The 20,112-nt window shown below is 39.6% G+C and overlaps 3 protein-coding genes across 3 annotated transcripts; all 3 read right to left on the bottom strand.

Annotated features, from left to right (window-relative positions):
- Positions 1–7,556: 7,556 nt before the first annotated feature.
- LOC113565505 (protein Turandot X-like) lies at positions 7,557–8,219 on the bottom strand. The gene is made up of 2 exons (XM_026987727.1): positions 8,143–8,219; positions 7,557–8,086 (listed from the first exon to the last, which is right to left on the bottom strand). Exons 1-2 carry the CDS (start codon positions 8,163–8,165, stop codon positions 7,633–7,635), a joined length of 477 nt encoding a protein of 158 aa, XP_026843528.1. The 5' UTR covers positions 8,166–8,219; the 3' UTR covers positions 7,557–7,632.
- A 3,728-nt stretch (positions 8,220–11,947) lies between these two features.
- LOC6593331 lies at positions 11,948–12,707 on the bottom strand. Its single transcript, XM_002018771.2, has 2 exons — positions 12,277–12,707; positions 11,948–12,215 (listed from the first exon to the last, which is right to left on the bottom strand). The coding sequence occupies exons 1-2, from the start codon at positions 12,667–12,669 to the stop codon at positions 12,051–12,053; spliced, it is 558 nt and encodes a 185-aa protein (XP_002018807.1). The 5' UTR covers positions 12,670–12,707; the 3' UTR covers positions 11,948–12,050.
- A 640-nt stretch (positions 12,708–13,347) lies between these two features.
- On the bottom strand, positions 13,348–14,942 carry LOC6593330 (E3 ubiquitin-protein ligase KCMF1). The gene has a single exon (XM_002018770.2). The coding sequence runs from the start codon at positions 14,846–14,848 to the stop codon at positions 13,523–13,525; it is 1,326 nt and encodes a 441-aa protein (XP_002018806.2). The 5' UTR covers positions 14,849–14,942; the 3' UTR covers positions 13,348–13,522.
- Positions 14,943–20,112: the final 5,170 nt, after the last annotated feature.

Consider the following 20,112-nt stretch of genomic DNA (forward strand, 5'->3'; position numbering starts at 1 on the left):
CCAAATGTAGAGGAACTATAAAAGGTTAATGGGATGAAAAAATAACATTGGAAGCACCCCAATCTTTAAATACCAATTTGTATGCTGCCAATCATATAAATGCATATATTTAAACAAAATTTTCAATTAATTCTATTAAATATGCTGAATTCAACAACAGGATAGTCAGTGTTGTTTTGAGAACTATGTAGAGGAGGGCTTCCAGAATCCACCGAGCCACTTCCACTTTGGTTTGGGTATGGCCCTCCATTAGACGGAGGGAAAGTGGAGCCTCCTCCATTATTTTGTTCATCAACGTAATGGTAGTTGATAAAATGGCATATTGTGCCGAATAGACAACACCTGGCCTCACCGCAAACCTGGCGACCGTTGGAAATGGTGCACATATAACTACTAGCACCAAAAATGTTGTTCAAAATATAGGGTCTAGACAGGCCCATGCCCACCAACGACAATAAAACAATCTGAAGGATAAATAGAGGATTAAGGAATATATTCCATGTAGTACCGTCTTCTACTCACCAAGACTTTCATTTCGAATGATTTTGAATGCGATTCTGCAGCGAAATTCCATTATTTATAGCCCAAAAATCTTTATAAATCTTAAATTCTCCGAAAGGCACAGCGATAAACTCAGGTTTAAGATCATATCTGAGGTTATGGAACATAAAAATATCTTTACGATTTCTGAAGAAACATTTAAGATAATTTTTGAAAGTCGCTGTTGGGATTCGGTTCTTGGAATCAAGTCTTAGTAGTACTACTCTTATCAAATAATTCATAACAAAAATTTAATGGAATTCCATAATCAAAAACTATGCAAGGGCATCCAAACATTTTGGTTTGAGACATACATATGCCAGACGCTTATTAACAGTATGCAAAAAATAATTATAAAGGTTACAAAAAATAAAGGTGAATACATCGGATATTATCTATTAAATCACATTTAGGCAAAAAAAAATAATAATAATAATCAGTTAACAAATTTTTTTCATAACAATACTTTAAGGTTACCTGACATTGACTTTGAAGTAAAAATGGATCTATATTCTTTTATAACATTATCCTATAATATAATCAAGTTTATTTTATTGAAAAAATAATATTAAGGAATAATTGAGAACTTATTTTTATTCAATAAAACCGTGTTCTGTTATGTTAAAGTTTACGTAGATTTGTGTATATACTTTTATGATCAGTTGTTGAATTTTGAATGCAAATACAAAAAATATTAAAACTAAACAGTTTGTGCCTACGGATATAACGTAACAGTCCGCGATTTAGACCATATATTTGATCAAATTTTCAATTAATTGTATTAAAATTATCCTTGATTAGGACTGAATTCAATAACTTCATATTCAGAGCTTTTTTGGGGTTTTGTGCTTGGCTTTGGGGTGGTATTTTTACTGGCAGAGCCACCAAAGTCTGGAATGCTTCCAGAATCACCTCTGTCTGGGAATGATCCTCCATGAGACGGTGGGTAATCAGGTTGTCGTGGGTAATCAGGTTGTCGTGGATAATCATTCTGTCCATCCACGTAACGGTAGTTGTATAAGCGGCATAGAGGTATGCCGCCGTATTGAAAACACTGGGCTTCTCCGCAAACCAGGCGACCGTTGTACATGGTGCACATTTGCCCACCATAAAATCCGTAGTCCTGGGGCCTACACAGAGCCATGGCCACCAAAGAAAATAAAACAATCTGAAGGATAAATAGAGGATTAAGGAATATACTCCATGTAGTACGGTCTTCTACTCACCAAGACTTTCATTTCGATTAGAGTTTCGAATGATTTTGAATGCTATTCTGCAGCGACATCTCGTTTTTTATAGCACAGAAATCGTTATCAAAATTAAATGCTCTGGAAGACACAGCGATAAACCCAGGTTTAAGATCATAACTGAGGTTATGGAAAATTAAAATTTCTTTACGATTTCTGTAGAAATATAGACAATTTTCGGGTAGAAAGTCGCCGTGGGCTTTTGGTTATTGGAATCAAATCTTAGTAGTATTATTCATAACAAAAGTATTGTAAAATTTTTTGTTTGCTTTTCATTTAGTATATTTATTATTCGTTTATTCGTGTGTGATTTAATCCTTAAAATGCGATTGACCAAATTCTTCATGGAAGATGTCTTCTGTCTGGTCTTCTAGTATCCATGATGGAAACGATGGGTATGGCCATTCCGCTGTTCGCCAAAGCCTCCTGGTCCAAACCCTCTTTCTCCGCCAAAGCCTTCCCTTTGTCCGCCAAAGCCTTCCCTTTGTCCGCCAAAGCCTTCCCTTTGTCTGCCAAAGCCTTCCCTTTGTCCGCCAAAGCCATCCCTTTGTCCGCCAAAGCCTTCCCTTTGTCCGCCAAAGCCTTCCCTTTGTCCGCCAAAGCCTTCCCGTTGTCCTCCAAAGCCTTCCCGTTGTCCGCCAAAGCCTTCTCTTTGTCCGCCATATCCGCCTTGTCCAGCACCAGGCCCAAATGATCCTCCCCCAACTCCAGAACCATAGCCGCCTCCTTGGGCACCATAGCCGCCATTACCACCACCATATCCACCAGGACTACCATGTCCATAGCCATCACCGTAGCCAGATCTATGGGGCATGGCCAGAGCAACGGCCATCAAAGCGAATATTACAATCTACATTTAATAGAGAATTTTTAAAATTAGTTTCTTTCCACCAAAACTGTTCTACTCGACTTACCAATGGTTTCATTTTGGATGATATTTCGCAAATGAAATCATTTTTCAAACGAATTCAAACTTTATACCAAAAAAAGAGAGTTTGAGTGTTTCGACTGAAAGATACCTATTAATCAGAATTTAATTCTTACATCTTACATACATTATTCTCTTTTAGACATCAAGATCAAAGAGTACTTGTTATTAAGAAAGCCTTGAATGCCTTGAACTCCAACGAATACCTATTAAAATGATAAGCTGATAATACAAATATTCAGACACAAAAGGTCAGACTTTTTGATGTCCATTTTAGGTTTTACCCGACATAGAACTTCCACAAAAAAATAAACAAAATAATTGAATTTTTGATTAGGCATCAAAGAAGGCATACCGAAAGGTTATGACCCATCCCATCAATAGACTCATCCACAAATTGTTTATAGAATTAAGAAAACAGTTTTACCAGCGTGTCTATCTCTCTCTTCGTCTCCCAAGGTGGCTTAGAACTTAGGGATTATTTATATATTCACCACTTCTGGTCCTGTCCAGCTCTCTGCAGAATAAGGCTTCAATACTTGGGATTGGCCTTGCTAAATGACATTTTGGAGATGTCTACACTATGTTCCAGGAAGATCGCTAACTTTGTGAGAGCATCCGGATGGGATAATTGCTGACGTGAAGTCCCACAACGCAGGAAGGGAAAGATCCCAAGCGGTATCACAATGGGTCGTAACAGGCCGAAGAGCGACAAGCAACAGCCTCTACCTAACCATATCTAACCTATATATTCATTGTAAACATATTTGACTTGTTTATTTAACCCTGTAATCACAATCTGTTCGTCCCATCATCTATTAGAAAAATCGAAAGTCAATAACAGTCCTTTCTAAGTAAAGTCGCTCCCACTATAAAGTGTTGGTGCTCCCTGCTCACTAATAATTTCATTTCAATGGAAGTCCAATTTATTCCTTATTTATACGATTCGGCGAGAGATCGTGAACCCAAGTACTTCTTAGATTATCTTTGAAGCTTGGCCTTTGTTTAAATTTCGACAAAAAATCCATAAAATTTAGAGTTTCCCAGAAATCGCATTTAGCTTGAATTCACATTAAATGTCAATCTGCTGTTATCATTTCTTCTTTTTCTTCGGGATTAAAAGCTGCCGTTTGTATTCCAAACGCATTCATTTTCTTAATAGCAATCGAAATGGTATCTAAGTGGAAGGCCTAAGACATCTCTGGATTTTGTATAGATTATATTTCTTTGCAGAAAATTGTAATTATCGTCTTGGTCGTGCTGGCAGCTTCGATTACAGTGGAAGCCAGAGGATGCTGTTATATAATTTGTCAGCAAAAATCGCGAGAACAACACTATGATCCGCCAGCCCCGAATCCACCACCAGTCCGGCAGCCTGCATCGAGTCCCCCTGGTTCGAGTGCGACATATCCTATCATAGATCTCTCTGCTCGTAGATTTTGGCACAAAAGATAATGTTATATGTGTTTGCATGTTAATCTCAGTACAGTACTCGTAGATTCTTGTTCTTCTTTTAAAACGGATTATCTTTTTACCAAAATTGTTTGTTAAAGTCAAGTTGAAGTAAAGTTGCTGGTATCATAAAAACAAAGTAAAATCTTTATGATATATAGTCGTCTAAAATAAAGGTATATTGTTTACTGTGTCAGTAGGAAGTGGCATCAGAATCTATCATCCAACCTGTTCGAATCAGCAGCAGCGTGTACAAAACGATCAAATGAGGATCAAACATGTTCGGTCTTGTGCAGTTTGATACTCTCGCTATACTCTCTCCCAGAAAGGCTTTGTTTTCTCTACCCAATTTTTACCCGAAATAATTCTAAGGATTGTATTTTTCGTAGTGTCGTTTATGTATTTGATCAATCAATATTGTTTAATGTCCGCCATGTCCGGCCTTGTTGTGTCCTTGGGCGTTGCCTTGCTGGCCATGGCCAAAACCTTGCTGGCCGCCCTGTCCGCCATGGCCAAAACCTTGCTGGCCGCCCTGTCCGCCATGGCTTCCTGCTTGCTGGCCATGTCCCTGCTGTCCATGTTCGCCATGGTTACCGGATCCAGCGGCCAAGACAGCAACGATCAAGGCGAAGAAAATAATCTAAACGGAGGAGAAAAGAAGATCCTTTAGCAAACACAAACTCCTGAATCTTTCACGACATTTTCTTTAGACTTACGAAGAATTTCATGGTGATTTGGTTGCTGCGACTCAAGTTCTTAACTGACTACCAAACGGCCGACGACGAGGCTTATATAGCAAGATTTCGAACATAACAAAATAATAAAAAAAAGATTGTTTTGCATATTATACGAGTAGACTTTATTTGCTATCACCTATACCGAAAGACGACCCCAAAGACTGACTTGTTTCGTTGTATATTAATTTGCCGTGATTAAATGACATTTTCTATTGACAAAGATTGGACCCGTAGCCTCCACCAGATAGCGCAGGGCCAGAATTAAATTCTTTTGCACATCATTGTTTATTAGCCATCAGGGTTTTGGGTTATTAAGCAGATCTCTGGCAATTTTTGCGTGTTAGATTCATTCACTATCTATGAGTATTTGTTATAAGGAAAACCAATGCCTTGATTCCCATTTCAGGGTTTTCCCCCACATAGAACTTCCACAAAAAAACAACAAAATAATTGAATTTTTGATTGGGCATCAAAGAAGGCAAGCCTCTCACTTACAATTACAATGCAATAGTCGTAGGTTCTGGTTCTACTCTAAATTCTTGTCATCTTGTTAGATTTGTGTCTTGTGTATATTAGCTGAAATTTTTTTTTCTGAATTCGCACTGGTATCGTAAACACAAAGTAAAATGTTTATGAGGCAATTATTCTCCCTTATTAGCATTGATCTCTCTCTCTCTTTCTCTTAAAAACTGTTTGTGGCTTATAAAAATCCAGTTTTCCACTACCTATTATCTCTTATTGCTTATGAAGAAAGACCTTTGGTATTATTTGAAATCGGATTCATTTGTTGCAATCAATTGACAGAAGTCTATGACAGAATTATGGTTTTAATTAAAAGTACTCCTACAATCGGACTGATTTCTTCACAATTACTTATTGCCTTCTATATGTCTTGAATCACTGATCATAAAGGTGCTTGGCGGCAACTGAGTGAATTTCACATAGGTATATTGTTTACCGTGGCAGTTGCAAGTGTTTAATCCATCAGAAAGTTGCATTTTAGTATGATCGAATCTGCTCGATCAGTGGCAGCATGTACGTACCAGTTCCGCTCACACAAATCGAAGATCAAAAGAGGATCAAACATGCTCGGTCTTGTGCAGTTTGATGGCCGGTTCGAGGTGTTGGCAGGAACCTCTCGCTATACTCTCTCTCCCAGTAAGGCTTTGGTCTTTATACCCAATATAGTAACCGAAATAATGCTAAATATTGTGTGTTTTTTGTATTTTTTTAATCAATATTGTTTAATAACGTCCGCCATGTCCGCCCTGGCCGTGTCCTTCCTGACCATGACCACCGAAACCTTGCTGGCCGTGTCCTTGCTGACCATGACCGCCGAAACCTTGCTGGCCGCCCTGTCCGCCATGGCCTCCCTGGCCGAATCCTTGCTGGCCATGTCCCTGCTGGCCGAATCCTTGCTGGCCATGTCCCTGCTGACCGAATCCTTGCTCTCTACGTCCCTGGTTACCACCGTATCCGTTGGCGAAGACAGCCACGATCAAGGCGAAGAAAATAATCTAAAAGGAGGAGAAAAAATAGATGCTTTAGCAAACACAAAATCCTGAATCTTTCTTAAGACTTACGAAGAATTTCATGGTGATTTGATTGCTTAGACTCAAGTTCTAACTGATTGATAATCGCCGGACGACGAGGCTTTTATAGCAATACTGCGAACATAACAAAATAATAAAAACAAAGATTGTTTATACGAGTAGATTTTTTCATTTGTTATCACCTATGTATTCCGAAAACGACCCCAAAGCCTGACTCGTTTCATTGTAGATTAATTTGCCGTGATGAAATGACATTTTCTATTGACAAAGATTGGACCCATGGGGTCTTGTGACCTGCCTCTGCCATTTCGTTGATTTCTTTCGCTTTTTTTTACAAAACAAATCAAAACAGATAAGCCAAATGCCTTATCTGTACTTGTGTGATTCAGGGATTGTATTTTATATGGCATAACTTTTGCTGATGATGTGATCTGTTTCCTCCGTAACTTTGTGATCTTTTAAGCATAATTTTTGGCAGTGTCTATGCATTAAGTATTCGACAATAAAACCCCAAAAGATGCTCTCTCAATCTTAGACCTTAGAAGATGCTTTAAAAAACTTGCATTCGGTATGATCGAGTAATCTTTGGAATTCGATTTCCATAGAATACTTTTATATTTGCTGTCGAATTTTCTATTTATAAAAATGTGTCAAAGATACCAAATGCAACACTTACAACCTTGAGGTTGACCTTAAGCTCCTCTGCAACGATATATTTTACTCCAATGATTTTAGGAGCTCTTTACTCAATGTGTATTGAAGTAAAGAATAAAGTTTTTAAGTGAGAAAAGATGACATGGGAGACCGATAAGAGTATTTTTCAGGAGTACAAGTATCAGAGAATTGCATTGAGTATGATCGAATCAGCTTGATCATCATCAAAATGTTCGTTTGAGTTGTTCAGATGACACTAAGAACTTTGGGAACGAACATGTTCGAACCAAACAGCGCGATATGTTGGTTCGATATGTGTTCGATCATACTTTTAGTATGAAACGCAACGAACGATCGTTACCGATCGAACGATTGATCCGACTGATCCTCGTTTTCTTATCAGCGAATTTCTTTATATCTGTGTGATTCATTATTTTCTTAATCTTGTAGTTCTTTGTGTTTCGCTTAATGATTGATATAGGTATATATATTATACAAAATGTATTAAAGAAACAAAAAATCTAAAAATACTTTGACCTGAACATACCGCTAGAAAAAAGGCAAAAAATAAATCCAATAATTGTAATTATACGATTTATCTCGATTCCCTTTGCTGATGAACTTCTATGACTTTCAACGACTTTCGCCAGATCCACAACACCCTCGACAATGTACTTGGCAACAATGGGTCCAATGGTGCCCTCCCGAGAAGTTTCACCCTCCGCCAAGACGCCAGTTTGGATGGCCTCAGTGTATCGCTTTCGCAGTTCTTCAGCACGTAGCCTTTCCTCCGAGGTTAAGCCGATTTGATCTTGATATGCGTCATAGAACTGTGCCATCTCTCGAAGATTCCTTTCCTTTGTGGCTCGATTGACATCTGGATTTGAGTAGATCGCCAACAAATGGCGACCAGCGGTGCCGTATTGGTCATCATCCCCTCGAGTACCAGAACATACCAGTACGATCAGAAGACAGCTGAAACGACAGACTGTATACGAATAGCCCGAGGTTTATTTATTCACTGATGTTACCTCCAACGTATCAAATGGCCCATGGCTCGGATCTAAGAGACTCTGTTTGCGATCCGAAGTATACTGGTCGTCACCAAAGGGTGATTGATTGCTTTATAGCGATGTCTGAGAGAAATGATTATATGTAGATGTAGTATGGGTGTTGGTGGACTGATAAGCCGGACCTATGCACATTATATTTAACTGGAGATAGCACTGGTCCAGGGATCAGATCAAAACTAAACAAATTGCTGGGGTAAAAGATCAATGCTCTTTAATATTAATGATGTACCCTTAAAGCTTTAGTATGTGTGTTATACTTAGCCTAGTACTAGGTTATGTTTTATGCGGTAGAACTGGAATCCAGATCTCTATTCTATCCACTCTTCCAATATCCACGGGCGTCCATGTTCACGACTTCATAAAGTTTAGATAATGGAGGATTATTAATGGTTTGAAGCTCAGGCTCTGGCTCTGGCTCTGGCGGTGCCTCTGTTGTGGAACGGCAATGCTTGGGACGTTTTCTGCAATGCTTGTGATGGCTGGAACGCCTGTAATGGCTGCAATGATGGTGGTGATGAGATGCTTCATTTATGGCCACCAACACCAACAATAGAATCAAAATTTTCTGCAAGGAACATATCGTTTACTCGTTAGAAATTTTTTTTGTCCGAGTTCTCACTCACCAGTATTTTCATGTTGATTGATATTTCAATAATGAAAGCCAATCGAGCAGAAAGACACGCTTTTATACACGGAATCAGAGCATTAAAATGCTATCGGCAGATCAGCATTTTATGGTTTATTCGGGGAACTTTTTGGCTTATTTCTCTGAATTCCACAGAGTTCCCAAAAGTCGTCTGTGCCGATCATATACAGACAAAATTTAATTGGCGATTAATCTTTACCTTTTTTTTTAGCGCACTTGATGCCCCATAATCTCGTCGTCATGGTATCAGGGACTACCGCACTCATACTTTCAAGTATTTTCCACATCAGTTTCCATACTCTGCTCTCTTCTGTGTCATATTTTATTTTTTTAATTTATATTTTTCACTAGAGGAGTCAAGACAAGTATTTGATTTTTTGAAATTACTTCATAGTTGTTCTGTTTTTAATTCATTCAGTTTTAGAACAATTTCGGAGTATTCAGAAACCAAGCAGAAATTTCAGCAGTTATGTACTTGCTTATCGGCTGAAAGTCCCAATGATATATGTTTTATAAAAAGATAAGATTGATTGGATTGTCCCATAATATCATTTTCAAGGGCGTAATAATACAAGCTTCGTCAGCTACTATATTATCTTCAGAAACCAAATAGTAATAATATACCCCTAGGCTCATTGTGAGTATTGGGTATACAAATTTATCAACGCGTATTCATGAGATCGTCTTCTAAACCTTGGGTTTTTGCAATTTTTACGAAAAAATTATATTTCTATTCGATTTTGCAAAAATTCTGGTCAGTTTTATGCTTTTTTAAACTATGAACTCGTAAGAAAAATTCCAAGAAACATTATCGTTGGTCACAAAGCTGATGCCGAAACCGAAATGAAATTAATGGTAAGCCTTGTTGACTCAAGACAGACTTTAATTGTTTATTAAAAAAATATTTAAAAATATGTTTCTGCAGCGGATTCTACGAGTTTGTGCCTTGATGGTGAACATTGGAACTTTGGAAGGACTTTAGCTACAGGCAATACTGCGTCGCAAGGCCCTTAAATGGGCAGTATGTTGCAAGAACATTCTATGGTGGTCATAATTGAATAACTTGGCCTGTATTTGGATGATACCCATGGGTAGTAATATCTGAAATCTCTGAAGGATATCCCTGCGGAGGAACAACTATTCCGAGATCACACCATTGCCTTTCTATTGCTTGCACACATATTTCCCTGTTTTCAATCTATATTTGCAACTCCTCCAAACCATATTCAAGAATCTATAGTTTAAGAGAGTATCTGGGATTCTGTCAAAGTAAGGCTTTCTTTTCGTATTTTGCATTCTCCAACTATGACAAAAGTCGGCCATGAAAAGCACGGCTACCTCACAGATGGGCAATTGCCAATCTAGCTCCATTTAATTCAAAATTTCATGTCAGAGTCTGCTAAAACTTTTGTGTGGTATCGATTCCTAATACCTCACTGAGTATGGAAGTAATTGCCGCTTTGTGTTGCTCTCATATTTCTTGCAGCTTGTTAAAAAAGCTGAAGTGAACAAGTTTTGGCGCCTTTTTTGTGAAGCAAAAGTTTTTACAAGACGTAAAAACTCAAAGCTTAGCTCAAATTGATTGTGCTCTATCAATTTATACGCTTTTAGCTATTTGTTAAAAATGTGTATATGACGTGGAATTACATGTGTTCATTTAAAATAGTTGTGGAAATTGACCTTTGGAAAAACAGTTTAAAACAGTTATTTCCTTGTTTTGTTGAAGTTCATCTTGTGGGACGTCTGCGATCTGGTTTCGATTGTTGTTTATAAACATTCTCAAAGGTATTCTCCCAAGGCGAATCATTTTTTGCTGTTTGGTACAACCAAAAGGTCGCTATTCCGGCTGAGAATTATATATTTTGAATGTTTAATAATTATGATTATATGAACAAGACAAAGAGGGATATATGTAAGTATTCGTTCTGCAAAAATGGAAAAAATGTTTTAGAACATTGCCAATTTTCGAGAAGTATAATAAGCAGTGGTCAGAGGGCTATTGTCCAGTGGTCAAAAGATTTTGCAGATTTTTTATTAAAAATCAAATTAAACAAAGCTAAATCTCTGGCTAACAAAGCATTGAAGGAATGACGCGTAAGCTTGAACAAAGGTGGCGATAGATGAAGAGTTCAATTCGGATGAAGAGTTTGTCGCAGTGCTGGCAGTGTTCCTAAACGTCCTGAGGAGGCTTTGGCGATTTAAGTAGATGGGCGCTTCATATATATAGGCTTGTGGAGGAGAAAACTAACTCTTACAACGCAAATATTTTTCCAAGCTACGATTTATTGAGAACAGCAATAGTAAAGTGCTAGCCAAATGATATACAAGTCGGGGCATATTTGGCAAGATTTAATTGTGGCTGTTGCTGCCAGAAGATAGAAAAAGTAGAGATCCCTATAGACGAGAGAAGTACCAACAAGAATCATCTTCAATTAAGACAATACTTTAGCTATTTGGCATTCGTGTATTACCATTTCCATTTTCATTTGCTACAAGTACCCAAATGGTAAATGTAAATCCCCCACGGAAATCCATTTATTTTAATATTTTATGCATTCATTTAATTCTTCAAAGCAAATCAAGACAGGGACAGCGTAGAGCGGACAAGACAACACAACACAACAAATCGCAAACATTAAAAACTGTAAGCTTTTGCTGCTGGATGCCGGCTGCCGGCTGCCGGAAAATCCCCCGCAACAAAAGCTGCCGAGCAGCGTTTTTCCAGCGTTTTAAGTGGTAATCGTTTTAATTAGTTCGCAGTCGCGTCTTGCCTCCGCCCCTTGGCATTGCCATCAAAAGATTTATGCAAACGCATCAGCTGCTAGGAAATTATTCGAGGGGATAGCAGCTTATACAGTTTTCTCCACTAACATTATGACCGGGGATTTAGACAATCAAAACGGTTGAAGTTGCAGCAAGCAAACGGACGCTTCATCAATCTCCTTAAGCTTTGAGCAACCACACGACTGTTTCAGTAATACTTAAGCACTGCTTTTGGCTTAAATTAACTTCAAATTCGTTAGATGAGAAGTGATACAGAGACTTAATTTCTTTAGGGATTCAAATGATGCAAATTGGTGAAAAAATTAATATTTTTCGGCTCAGTCTTAAGCTCTTGTTGTTTTTTATTGCAATTAATGCTTTACAAAAAAAAAAAAAACTTATCGAAACATTGCTGTACACTGCGAATTTCGAAAGTAGCCTTAAATCGAAAAATATACTATCTTAATGCCTTGAGACCGTTCGAAGTCCATTTGGCAGAGGGATCTTTGGCCGTGGCTTGGTACATTATTATGGAGCCATCCTCAAACTCTTTCATGGCGAAAAAACATTTCCCCGGTTCCATCCAGACACACTTTTCTTTAGAGTCGCTGTCCGTGGGGTACTGCAAGAAGGATTCCCCCCATCTGTAATCCCAATCGTCGGTGCGTTTGGATGACACTTACCCACTTCTTGTATAGTTCCACCGGTTGATTTAGCTGCGTCCATCTTAGTGCCTTGAGATAAAATTTCAAAAATATATTTACGTTCTTTTTTATTTCCAAAGAGTATGACTTATTTAGCCTTGAGACGTCTTCGAGCTGGGTCCGGCAGCATTTCTGGTCCCTTGGATGGACCAGCGTCTGACATATTGCTTGAGCCTGGCGACGCATGTGCTCAAACTCCAGGTCCAACAGTTTGGCCAATTCGGTTTCGTTCAAATCATCCGGCTTCTTTTCCGACTTTTGTTCCCGCTTTTGTTTGCGCTTGTCTTCGCGCTTGTCTTCGCGCTTGTCCTCGCGCTTGTCCTCGCGCTTGTCTTCGCGCCTCTCCGACTGGCGTCCCAGGCAACAATCCATTTTAGAAGGAGTATAAATAGGAAACGAAAATTTTGTATTTCTTAAAATTTGCTTAATTGCTGAGAATTTTGATCGACTAATTTTGAATTTCTGTTAGTTTCGAGTATATGGGAATTTTGAAACAGAGTTTACTACAGTTTTACAAAAATTTCTGAGTACTCAGAAACCAAGAAGAAATTTCGAGAAATATGTAATTGCTTATCGGCTGAAAGATCCAATGATATATAGCCTTTATGTTTTATAAAAAGTATAGTATATTGGACGCTCCCATAATATCTTTTTCAAACATAAAGTGGAATATATTTTATAAAAAATTCTCCCAAACGGTTGGACCGATTCGTCGTGTCTATTGCGAGCAGCCATACCAAAGGACATATCAAATATATTGTATAATTAACATAAACCATATGATCATATATATTGACTAAGAAAATTAGTGGCGCTGCAAACAACGTTCCCCCTCGTTTAGTAATGTGATTTTTATGTGACAAAACTATCTAAAACCAACGATAGTTCAGGGCTGGCATAGATAGCGCCGCGACAGGGACATACCAAATGCTACGATGATTTTCCACCTTTAGTATTTAGATGCCGTTCTCATATATTTTGTATATGAAGATGATAATCAGCTGTGATCGTAAACCACAATTGAATATATTTGCTTTGTTAGGTTTTATTCTAAGCTAGAATCCTAGTTTCACAAAACCCTATATCATTTCATAAAGACCGAAAAATAATCCATATTAACTTCACTATCACAATAAATTTCAAGTGTTTTGTGCAATGGAAACTCAGAAAAATCATTAAAAAAAAAAGAAAACAGCAATAGCCATTAAATGTCAGGAGGTTGGCTTCAATCTAAAGGCTCCTGATTAATTTCATCCACTTGGGTCTCATCTGTAGTTGCGCCTATCAGATGAATGAACTGCTTTATGGCCGAGCTATTACAATCATTCGTCTGAGAAGCCATAAAGGCCTGGGTCCAGGGTATGGCCATCAATGACATGACCTTGGATATCTTCGGCTCTAGATCCTTTTCAGTTTTCAGGCGAGTCAGATCATTTTCAGCTACCATGGGCTCTAGAACCTTTCCAGTTTTCAGGGGCTCCTCTGTCTCGGATTGATTCGGCTCGATGGTTTCGATTGACTCTGTTTCGGACAGCTTCAATTCCAATGTATCGTCAATTGGCTCTATCTCCGGCAGCTCCAAATGCTTATCACACATCATCGAGAGGAGTATCTGTTCGGTAAAGAGTGCCTGTTTCTCCCGGGTCTTGCTAGCTTTTGAAGAGATCTTCCATTGCTTTTGCTGGCCAGCCATCCATTTAGTTAGTAGACAACGATCTGCCTTAGGGCGGCGTTCTTTTTTCGGTTTCTCTGGGTGTGGAACCACCGGAGTGATTGGAGTGCTTGGAGGCGAACTGGTTCTTCCAGTAGGGTTCAAAGCTGATGCACTACTCCCCGTCATGTTGGCAATTTCTTCGTCGGAATAAAGACTGCGTAGATTATTCAATAAGTCGTTGCTTATTTGCACATTGGACAGATCGAGAAATGTATCATCAGTAGCGAATTGTCCGGTATTAACCAATTGCGCGTAGGCAGCATCCTCTTGCTGTTGCTGTTGCTGCTGCTGCAGCAGACGCGTGTAATTCCGTCGTCGTAATCGTCTCGAGCTAGTGGCAGCCTCTGGCGGTAGTGCGGGCAGCGGTGGTGTATTCGGCTCCAGGAAATTCGCATAGTCAATGTGATTGGTCAGTAGATGACGTGATAGATTCTGCATTGTTCTCAGATTAGCTGCCGGCGCGCAGGCACACATGGGGCACACCACATAGCTATCGTCCTCGCTGTGCAGTCCGTACACATGCTGGATGAGGCCCTTGGCCGTATAGCCCATTACCTTGCAATACGGACAGGTGTAGCAGTTGGACATGTGCAATTGTTCCACGGCATCGCTGTCACTCGCTAGCTCTGGAACTGACTGCGGTTCCAGCAGTATCAGCTGCATGGGATGATCCATCAGATGGTGCTCGGTCTGGACACATTGATCGTAGCAGTCCCCGCACAGATCGTAGTTGCGGCAACGCAGGCAGCGGTATCTGCGGCCAGGAAACTCGTGTCGCTGACACCCATCGCATAGGACATGTCGATGGCCCATTGTGGCCATATCGCCTTGTGGCATTGTACGTACAGCAATCACCAGATCTTGGGGCTTCAATATGTCCAGTATTTTGAATTGCAGCAATGATGTGGGCTAAAGCATTAAATAATTATCGAAATACTAGGCAATATGGTTTTGAATTTCTATAGAAACGGTAACGAGCGACTGACATTAAATGTAGGGCTACTAGAGAAATGAAATTTATGATACACAAAAATTACTCTCTCATAAAGTAGATTTAAATTTAAAAGTAACCTTGCATTACTCAATGATCGCACCAGAACTGTCTCTCTTTCTCTTTCGCACTTTCTTTCTCTTTACCTCTAGCTGTTTTCTAGTGAGAAAATCTATCCCCTGCACATACATACAAACGTGAATTTTGTCCGTGTTCCCACTGGAAATTTAATTACTTAAATACATAGAGTTATCCTTTCAAGTAAATTAAAAATTGAATGTATAAATTTCATTTCCAGCTTTTTGTTCAAATATCATTAATTTCGTGGCTTAATTTATTTAGAAGAGCGTTAATTGAACATTTTTATATACCTATATTTGGTGCAATTAAACCTGATGTTTGCCGTGTGAATGTGGCTTAACCCTTTGCTGCCAGGAGACATTTGAGAACAAATATTCCAATCACTAAGAAGATCCAGCATGTTCGAGCCAACATTCCATTGAGGTGTTTGGCGGTTCGATGTGTTCAAACGATCAAACCCCCGAGTGATTCGAACTTCGAACATGTTCGTTGCGAACTTCGAACACGTTCGTTTCGAACCTACGCCAAGCCTACGCAAGACCTACGATTCTGCGAATTCCGAGCTTCACTCAAAAACTGATCTTGTTTTGCTTCTGCAACTATCGCTTGAATTCCATGGAAATGTGCATATGAACTCCAATTAAATTTTGCCCGTGCCACTAATGGGTTAAGAACCATCGTATGCTCTCATTTTATGGCTCTCTCTCCCTCTGTTTGCCTTGTGGTCGTCTGACTGTTGTTCCCGTTGCCAACTCTCTCTCACTCTTGCGCTTTCCTTTCCCCTTGACTCCCTGCCTGTGCCTCTTGTTCTCTTTCAATTTCCCTTCCGTGCCGCTCTCGTTGCACGGCAATTGTAATGCCCGTCTTCCGGTTTCCTGCACCTCGCCTGGTGTACCCTTTCCGGCCATCGTTTCTGGCCAACTATTCCGAGATATGGTAAGACTAGAGCGGCTCCTCTGCTCACATTTTCTGCATTGGTGTTGGTAATTATTTTATGGAGTGTTGCAGACGGGAGCCGTTAGCTCCTCCTCCTCCTCCCACACTCTGTGTGTGTGTGTGTGTGGGGGGAAACTTATGTTTACCAAGTGCGAAAGTGGAAACGTGCTGCAAACATGAAGTTCTTGTGCACCCACTGCCATACCCCAATCTCTGTGCCCCTCCTGCAGCTCCTGCATGTTGTACGCTTTATAATAGGATTTGAATACAATGGCATTGTAATGAAATGTGCAGCAAACGATGGGCTGCAAGTCGAGTTTTGTGGTTGCCTCTCTGGGAAGATGCTTCTGCTTCCTTCTGTGTCCATTGGCCAGAGTACAAGCCAAACAGCTGTTCCGCTTTTGTCTGCCCGTTTTGGCCGTGTAATTCCAGTTGGTAATTAAAAGTAAAGCAAAAGGCAAACAGCAGCAAAAGCAGCACACATTAAATGACCATTTTACACGTGCATGTACATATATGGCACTTCCCTCGTATCCTCCGCCGTCTTCCAAGTGCCTTAACATTGGTTTTTATTCGAAAGCAGGGGGAAAGAAATGAACACTTTGGGCTGGCTCCTAAAGTTCCCATAATTGCATTAACCCCATTAATTAGGTGTACTAAAATATTTTCCTTCCTGCTGTGCAGGAGCTAGAGTGTGCCTTTAATCAATCAACGCCTGTCGGACCTTTTGTTGATTAATTTCTCAATTAAAAGTAATTGAAATTTTATTTTCATTAACCTTTCGCGGCCAATCCAATCCTCTTTCCTTTGTGCTAATTAATAGAGAGCAGGCTTTTGGGAAAAATCTGAGTTCTTCCCCGCAAGCGATTTGCCCACGAAAATTCCAGGGGGAGTGCCATTGCTCATTAACCCATTGAGGGGTTGACTACCTAATTGCGCTACCATTTTCCATTTTCCCCCATTTCCTGTCAATGAAAATTCGTTCCATTTTCGTTTTTATTTATGTTAATTTTCTTTTCTTTTTTTTTCTATATAGAGCTGAGGGGTTACGCTCAATTGCTTTTGTAATCAATCAAAGTCAAAAGCATTGGAGAAAGATATAGAAGAGCATCTGAAAGGGGATGGGGGGTGGGGTGAATGCTGGCAACCCGTTTTTACCAAAACGGAAACTGTATTGTCATGTGTGTGCTCTAGATGCTGCTGCCGATGCTCTTTGTTCGTATTTCGTGTTGGTGTTTGACGTGACACTTGAGCGACACTTGAAGCCCGATAATTGATATTGTGTGCCTGAGGCGCTGGAGATGTTGAGAGGGTGGCTAGGTGGCTGGTGTCGGATGCCCCCGTAATTGCCGCTGACACATTTTGGCGGTTTAGTTGCGGGTTGCCGGGAAGCGGGGGGAGGCCAAAGTCATTGATAAATCTAAAAGGGTTTACTCCCTATCAATCACTTATACGAGTAGTGGCTTGAAATCAACTAAGTTTTGCTGAAAACTATAGTAAAGATCTAAAAGAAATGAAAGAAGAGTAAAACGGAAACACTGCACTAAAAGAAAAGTTTTAAAGCTTCCAATCGCTCGCGAATGATGCTAGACTCAAGGACCCTCAAGCGAATGAAGAACGTAGAATGAAGAAGAAAACAACTCTAAGAATACATCAAAATTACATGTCGTGTGCATGATTGATGCTCATCACAGCGAAAGATAAAAAAAAGAAAATGACTGAAAAGGGCAACAACAAAATACATGTCGTGTGCATGACGATAATGATTGCTTCTCTATCTACCCATAGAATCCATAACACAATTTTTATTCCTAATATAAACATTGCCTTTCAACTATAACCTAACTTTCCCATACTTAAAGTTCTTTAATCAAATAATTTGATCAATATGTAGTATGTATTTTGAACACACACACTTAGTGTCAACTGCAGTATCCAGGGAGTTAGCACATGGCTCCTCCATGTCGCCGGTACCTCTGGGGAACCACACTCAAATGTCAGGCAGAGATAATTGTTAACCATTAAGTGGCACCGCAAATCAAGTGCAGCAATTGGACTTGCAACTGGACTGCAATTCATTTGCGGCATGGATCATTAAAGGGCGCAGGGTCAGAAGTTTGGGCCAAAGACAAACCGCACGCAAAGTTGCCAGCATGGCCAAAACAGACGTCACCTCGGAGGCCCACAACCAAAAGCCCCCAGAACCCAAGCAGAAGGCAACAGCAGTCGCCCAACCCCCCCCACAACTGAAAGTTGGAGGCGAGTACAAAGAGTTTCCCCATCAAGTGATGGATGGAATGGAAATTGAATGGGGAAAAAGGATTGCAGAACGGTTTTACGCTGCTTTTCAGAACCATTAAGCATTCAATGATAATAATACTGATGATGATGATGGCATTAGAGTGCTTTGAACTTTTGAACTTTGATAACGATAAAGATGCTGATGCTGATGGTGTGTGTCGGAAACTATTTCTCAGTTTGGAATATTTAATGTACACCAGAATTCTATCTGTCATTAGTGTCAGTGAGAAATTATGGTACATCCCGCGCGCGTCAAATCCTTTTAATGTCACTCCTCTACAGCCTTCAGCCTTCAGCCTTCATCTCAACCCTTCTCAATCACGAAATGAAAGTATTAAGTCGATTCAGTTAATAAAATGTCAGGCCAGAGGAAAAACAGAGACTGAAACACTGACATCTATTAAACAACAGGGCATTAATATTCATTTATCTATCCATAATATAAGTAAAACTTAATAATGATACTCGTTTTCGGAGGGGACTATGACATTTTAATTAAAGCGAAAACCAAAAACCGCAGACAGAGTGAGTGCCATAAAAAATAGCACAAAATAAAGGACCGCCGCCTTCAAATTCCTCTTCAAATTATTAACATCACAGGCAGTCCACAAAGAGGACAACAAAAAGTACAAAAGAGCAAAAGTAAAGAAAGCAAAAGTTTTGGGTGACACTACCGACGCACTTTTATGGGGAAAGTCTCAACCTGTGACACCCCCACGTTGTTATCCTTGTCTTAAGTGAGAGATACTATCTTCTCTGTATCTCTGTACTAGAGATGGTAAAAAGAAAACTACTGAAAGAGCTTGACTTATCCAAAGAGTACTTTTTAGTCCAACGGTTACCATCTCTAGAGTGGGGGGTATGTGGGGTCTCTTTTGCTTAAAGTATGATTGCAAGTGTGAAAATATATATGCTAAACGTGCCCCGCCATCACCATGTGTGTGTGTATGTATGTGTGTCCCTCCCAACCGTTGGCCGTTGCGCTTCATGCGTTTTTGTTTTATGACGCGGCAACGTGCTCGGAAAATGAAAAGCACTTGACGCGCAGCCAAAGTGCTGAACTTGGCGGTCCTCTGCTTCACTCCCCATCCACACAGAACGTTCATCAGACCCCAGTAGACTTCACAGTCTCACAGTTGGTCCTCCCCACACATGCCAAATCGTAAAATGCTTCATTCTTTTGTTTTTTTTTTTTCCGCTTTACTGTTAAAGTTTTTTGATACTCTATTTGAAGGGTTTATCTAATAGATAGCTCCGTTAGAAGAAGAAATATAAAATTTTGTACTTAAAGCTGAACTATTTTCAACCCCAATTTGGTATATAACAAAAAAATTAAAAGAAGTATTATGCAGAAAAATCATATCTATTCGATTGTAGAATCTGGCAGCGATCGGATCATTATTATAGTCCGAAAGAATAAAACGGGTCGTTTTTTTCTATTTGAGCACACGGACTTCTAATAATTTTTTTTGTCAGATAAACGTGTTTTTGATTGCATACTTTTAGGACGCGTAGGCTGTTGGCAGACCTATTTCCGGAAAGAGTATTTTCTCAGCAGTCGAAAAGACACACACATATCTTCTATATGTTTTTTTTTACTCATTCCTCACTGTTTTTTATGCGAAGTGCGCTCTGGCCTGTAAATGGTTTGTCGCCTTGGCTTTTTCTTACTCCTATTTACTACCATTCCATTCTCATTTGTTCGAACAATTTAAGAAATTTTTGCCTCCCATATCACCCATCTAAAGGAACGCAGAACAGAGAGAAGAACTATGCCATGCCATGAGCAAAG

The sequence above is a fragment of the Drosophila persimilis genome, unplaced genomic scaffold (genome assembly GCF_003286085.1).
Source record: "Drosophila persimilis strain 14011-0111.01,24,50 unplaced genomic scaffold, DperRS2 tig00000124-arrow-pilon, whole genome shotgun sequence".
In the NCBI taxonomy this organism is placed as follows: domain Eukaryota; kingdom Metazoa; phylum Arthropoda; class Insecta; order Diptera; family Drosophilidae; genus Drosophila; species Drosophila persimilis.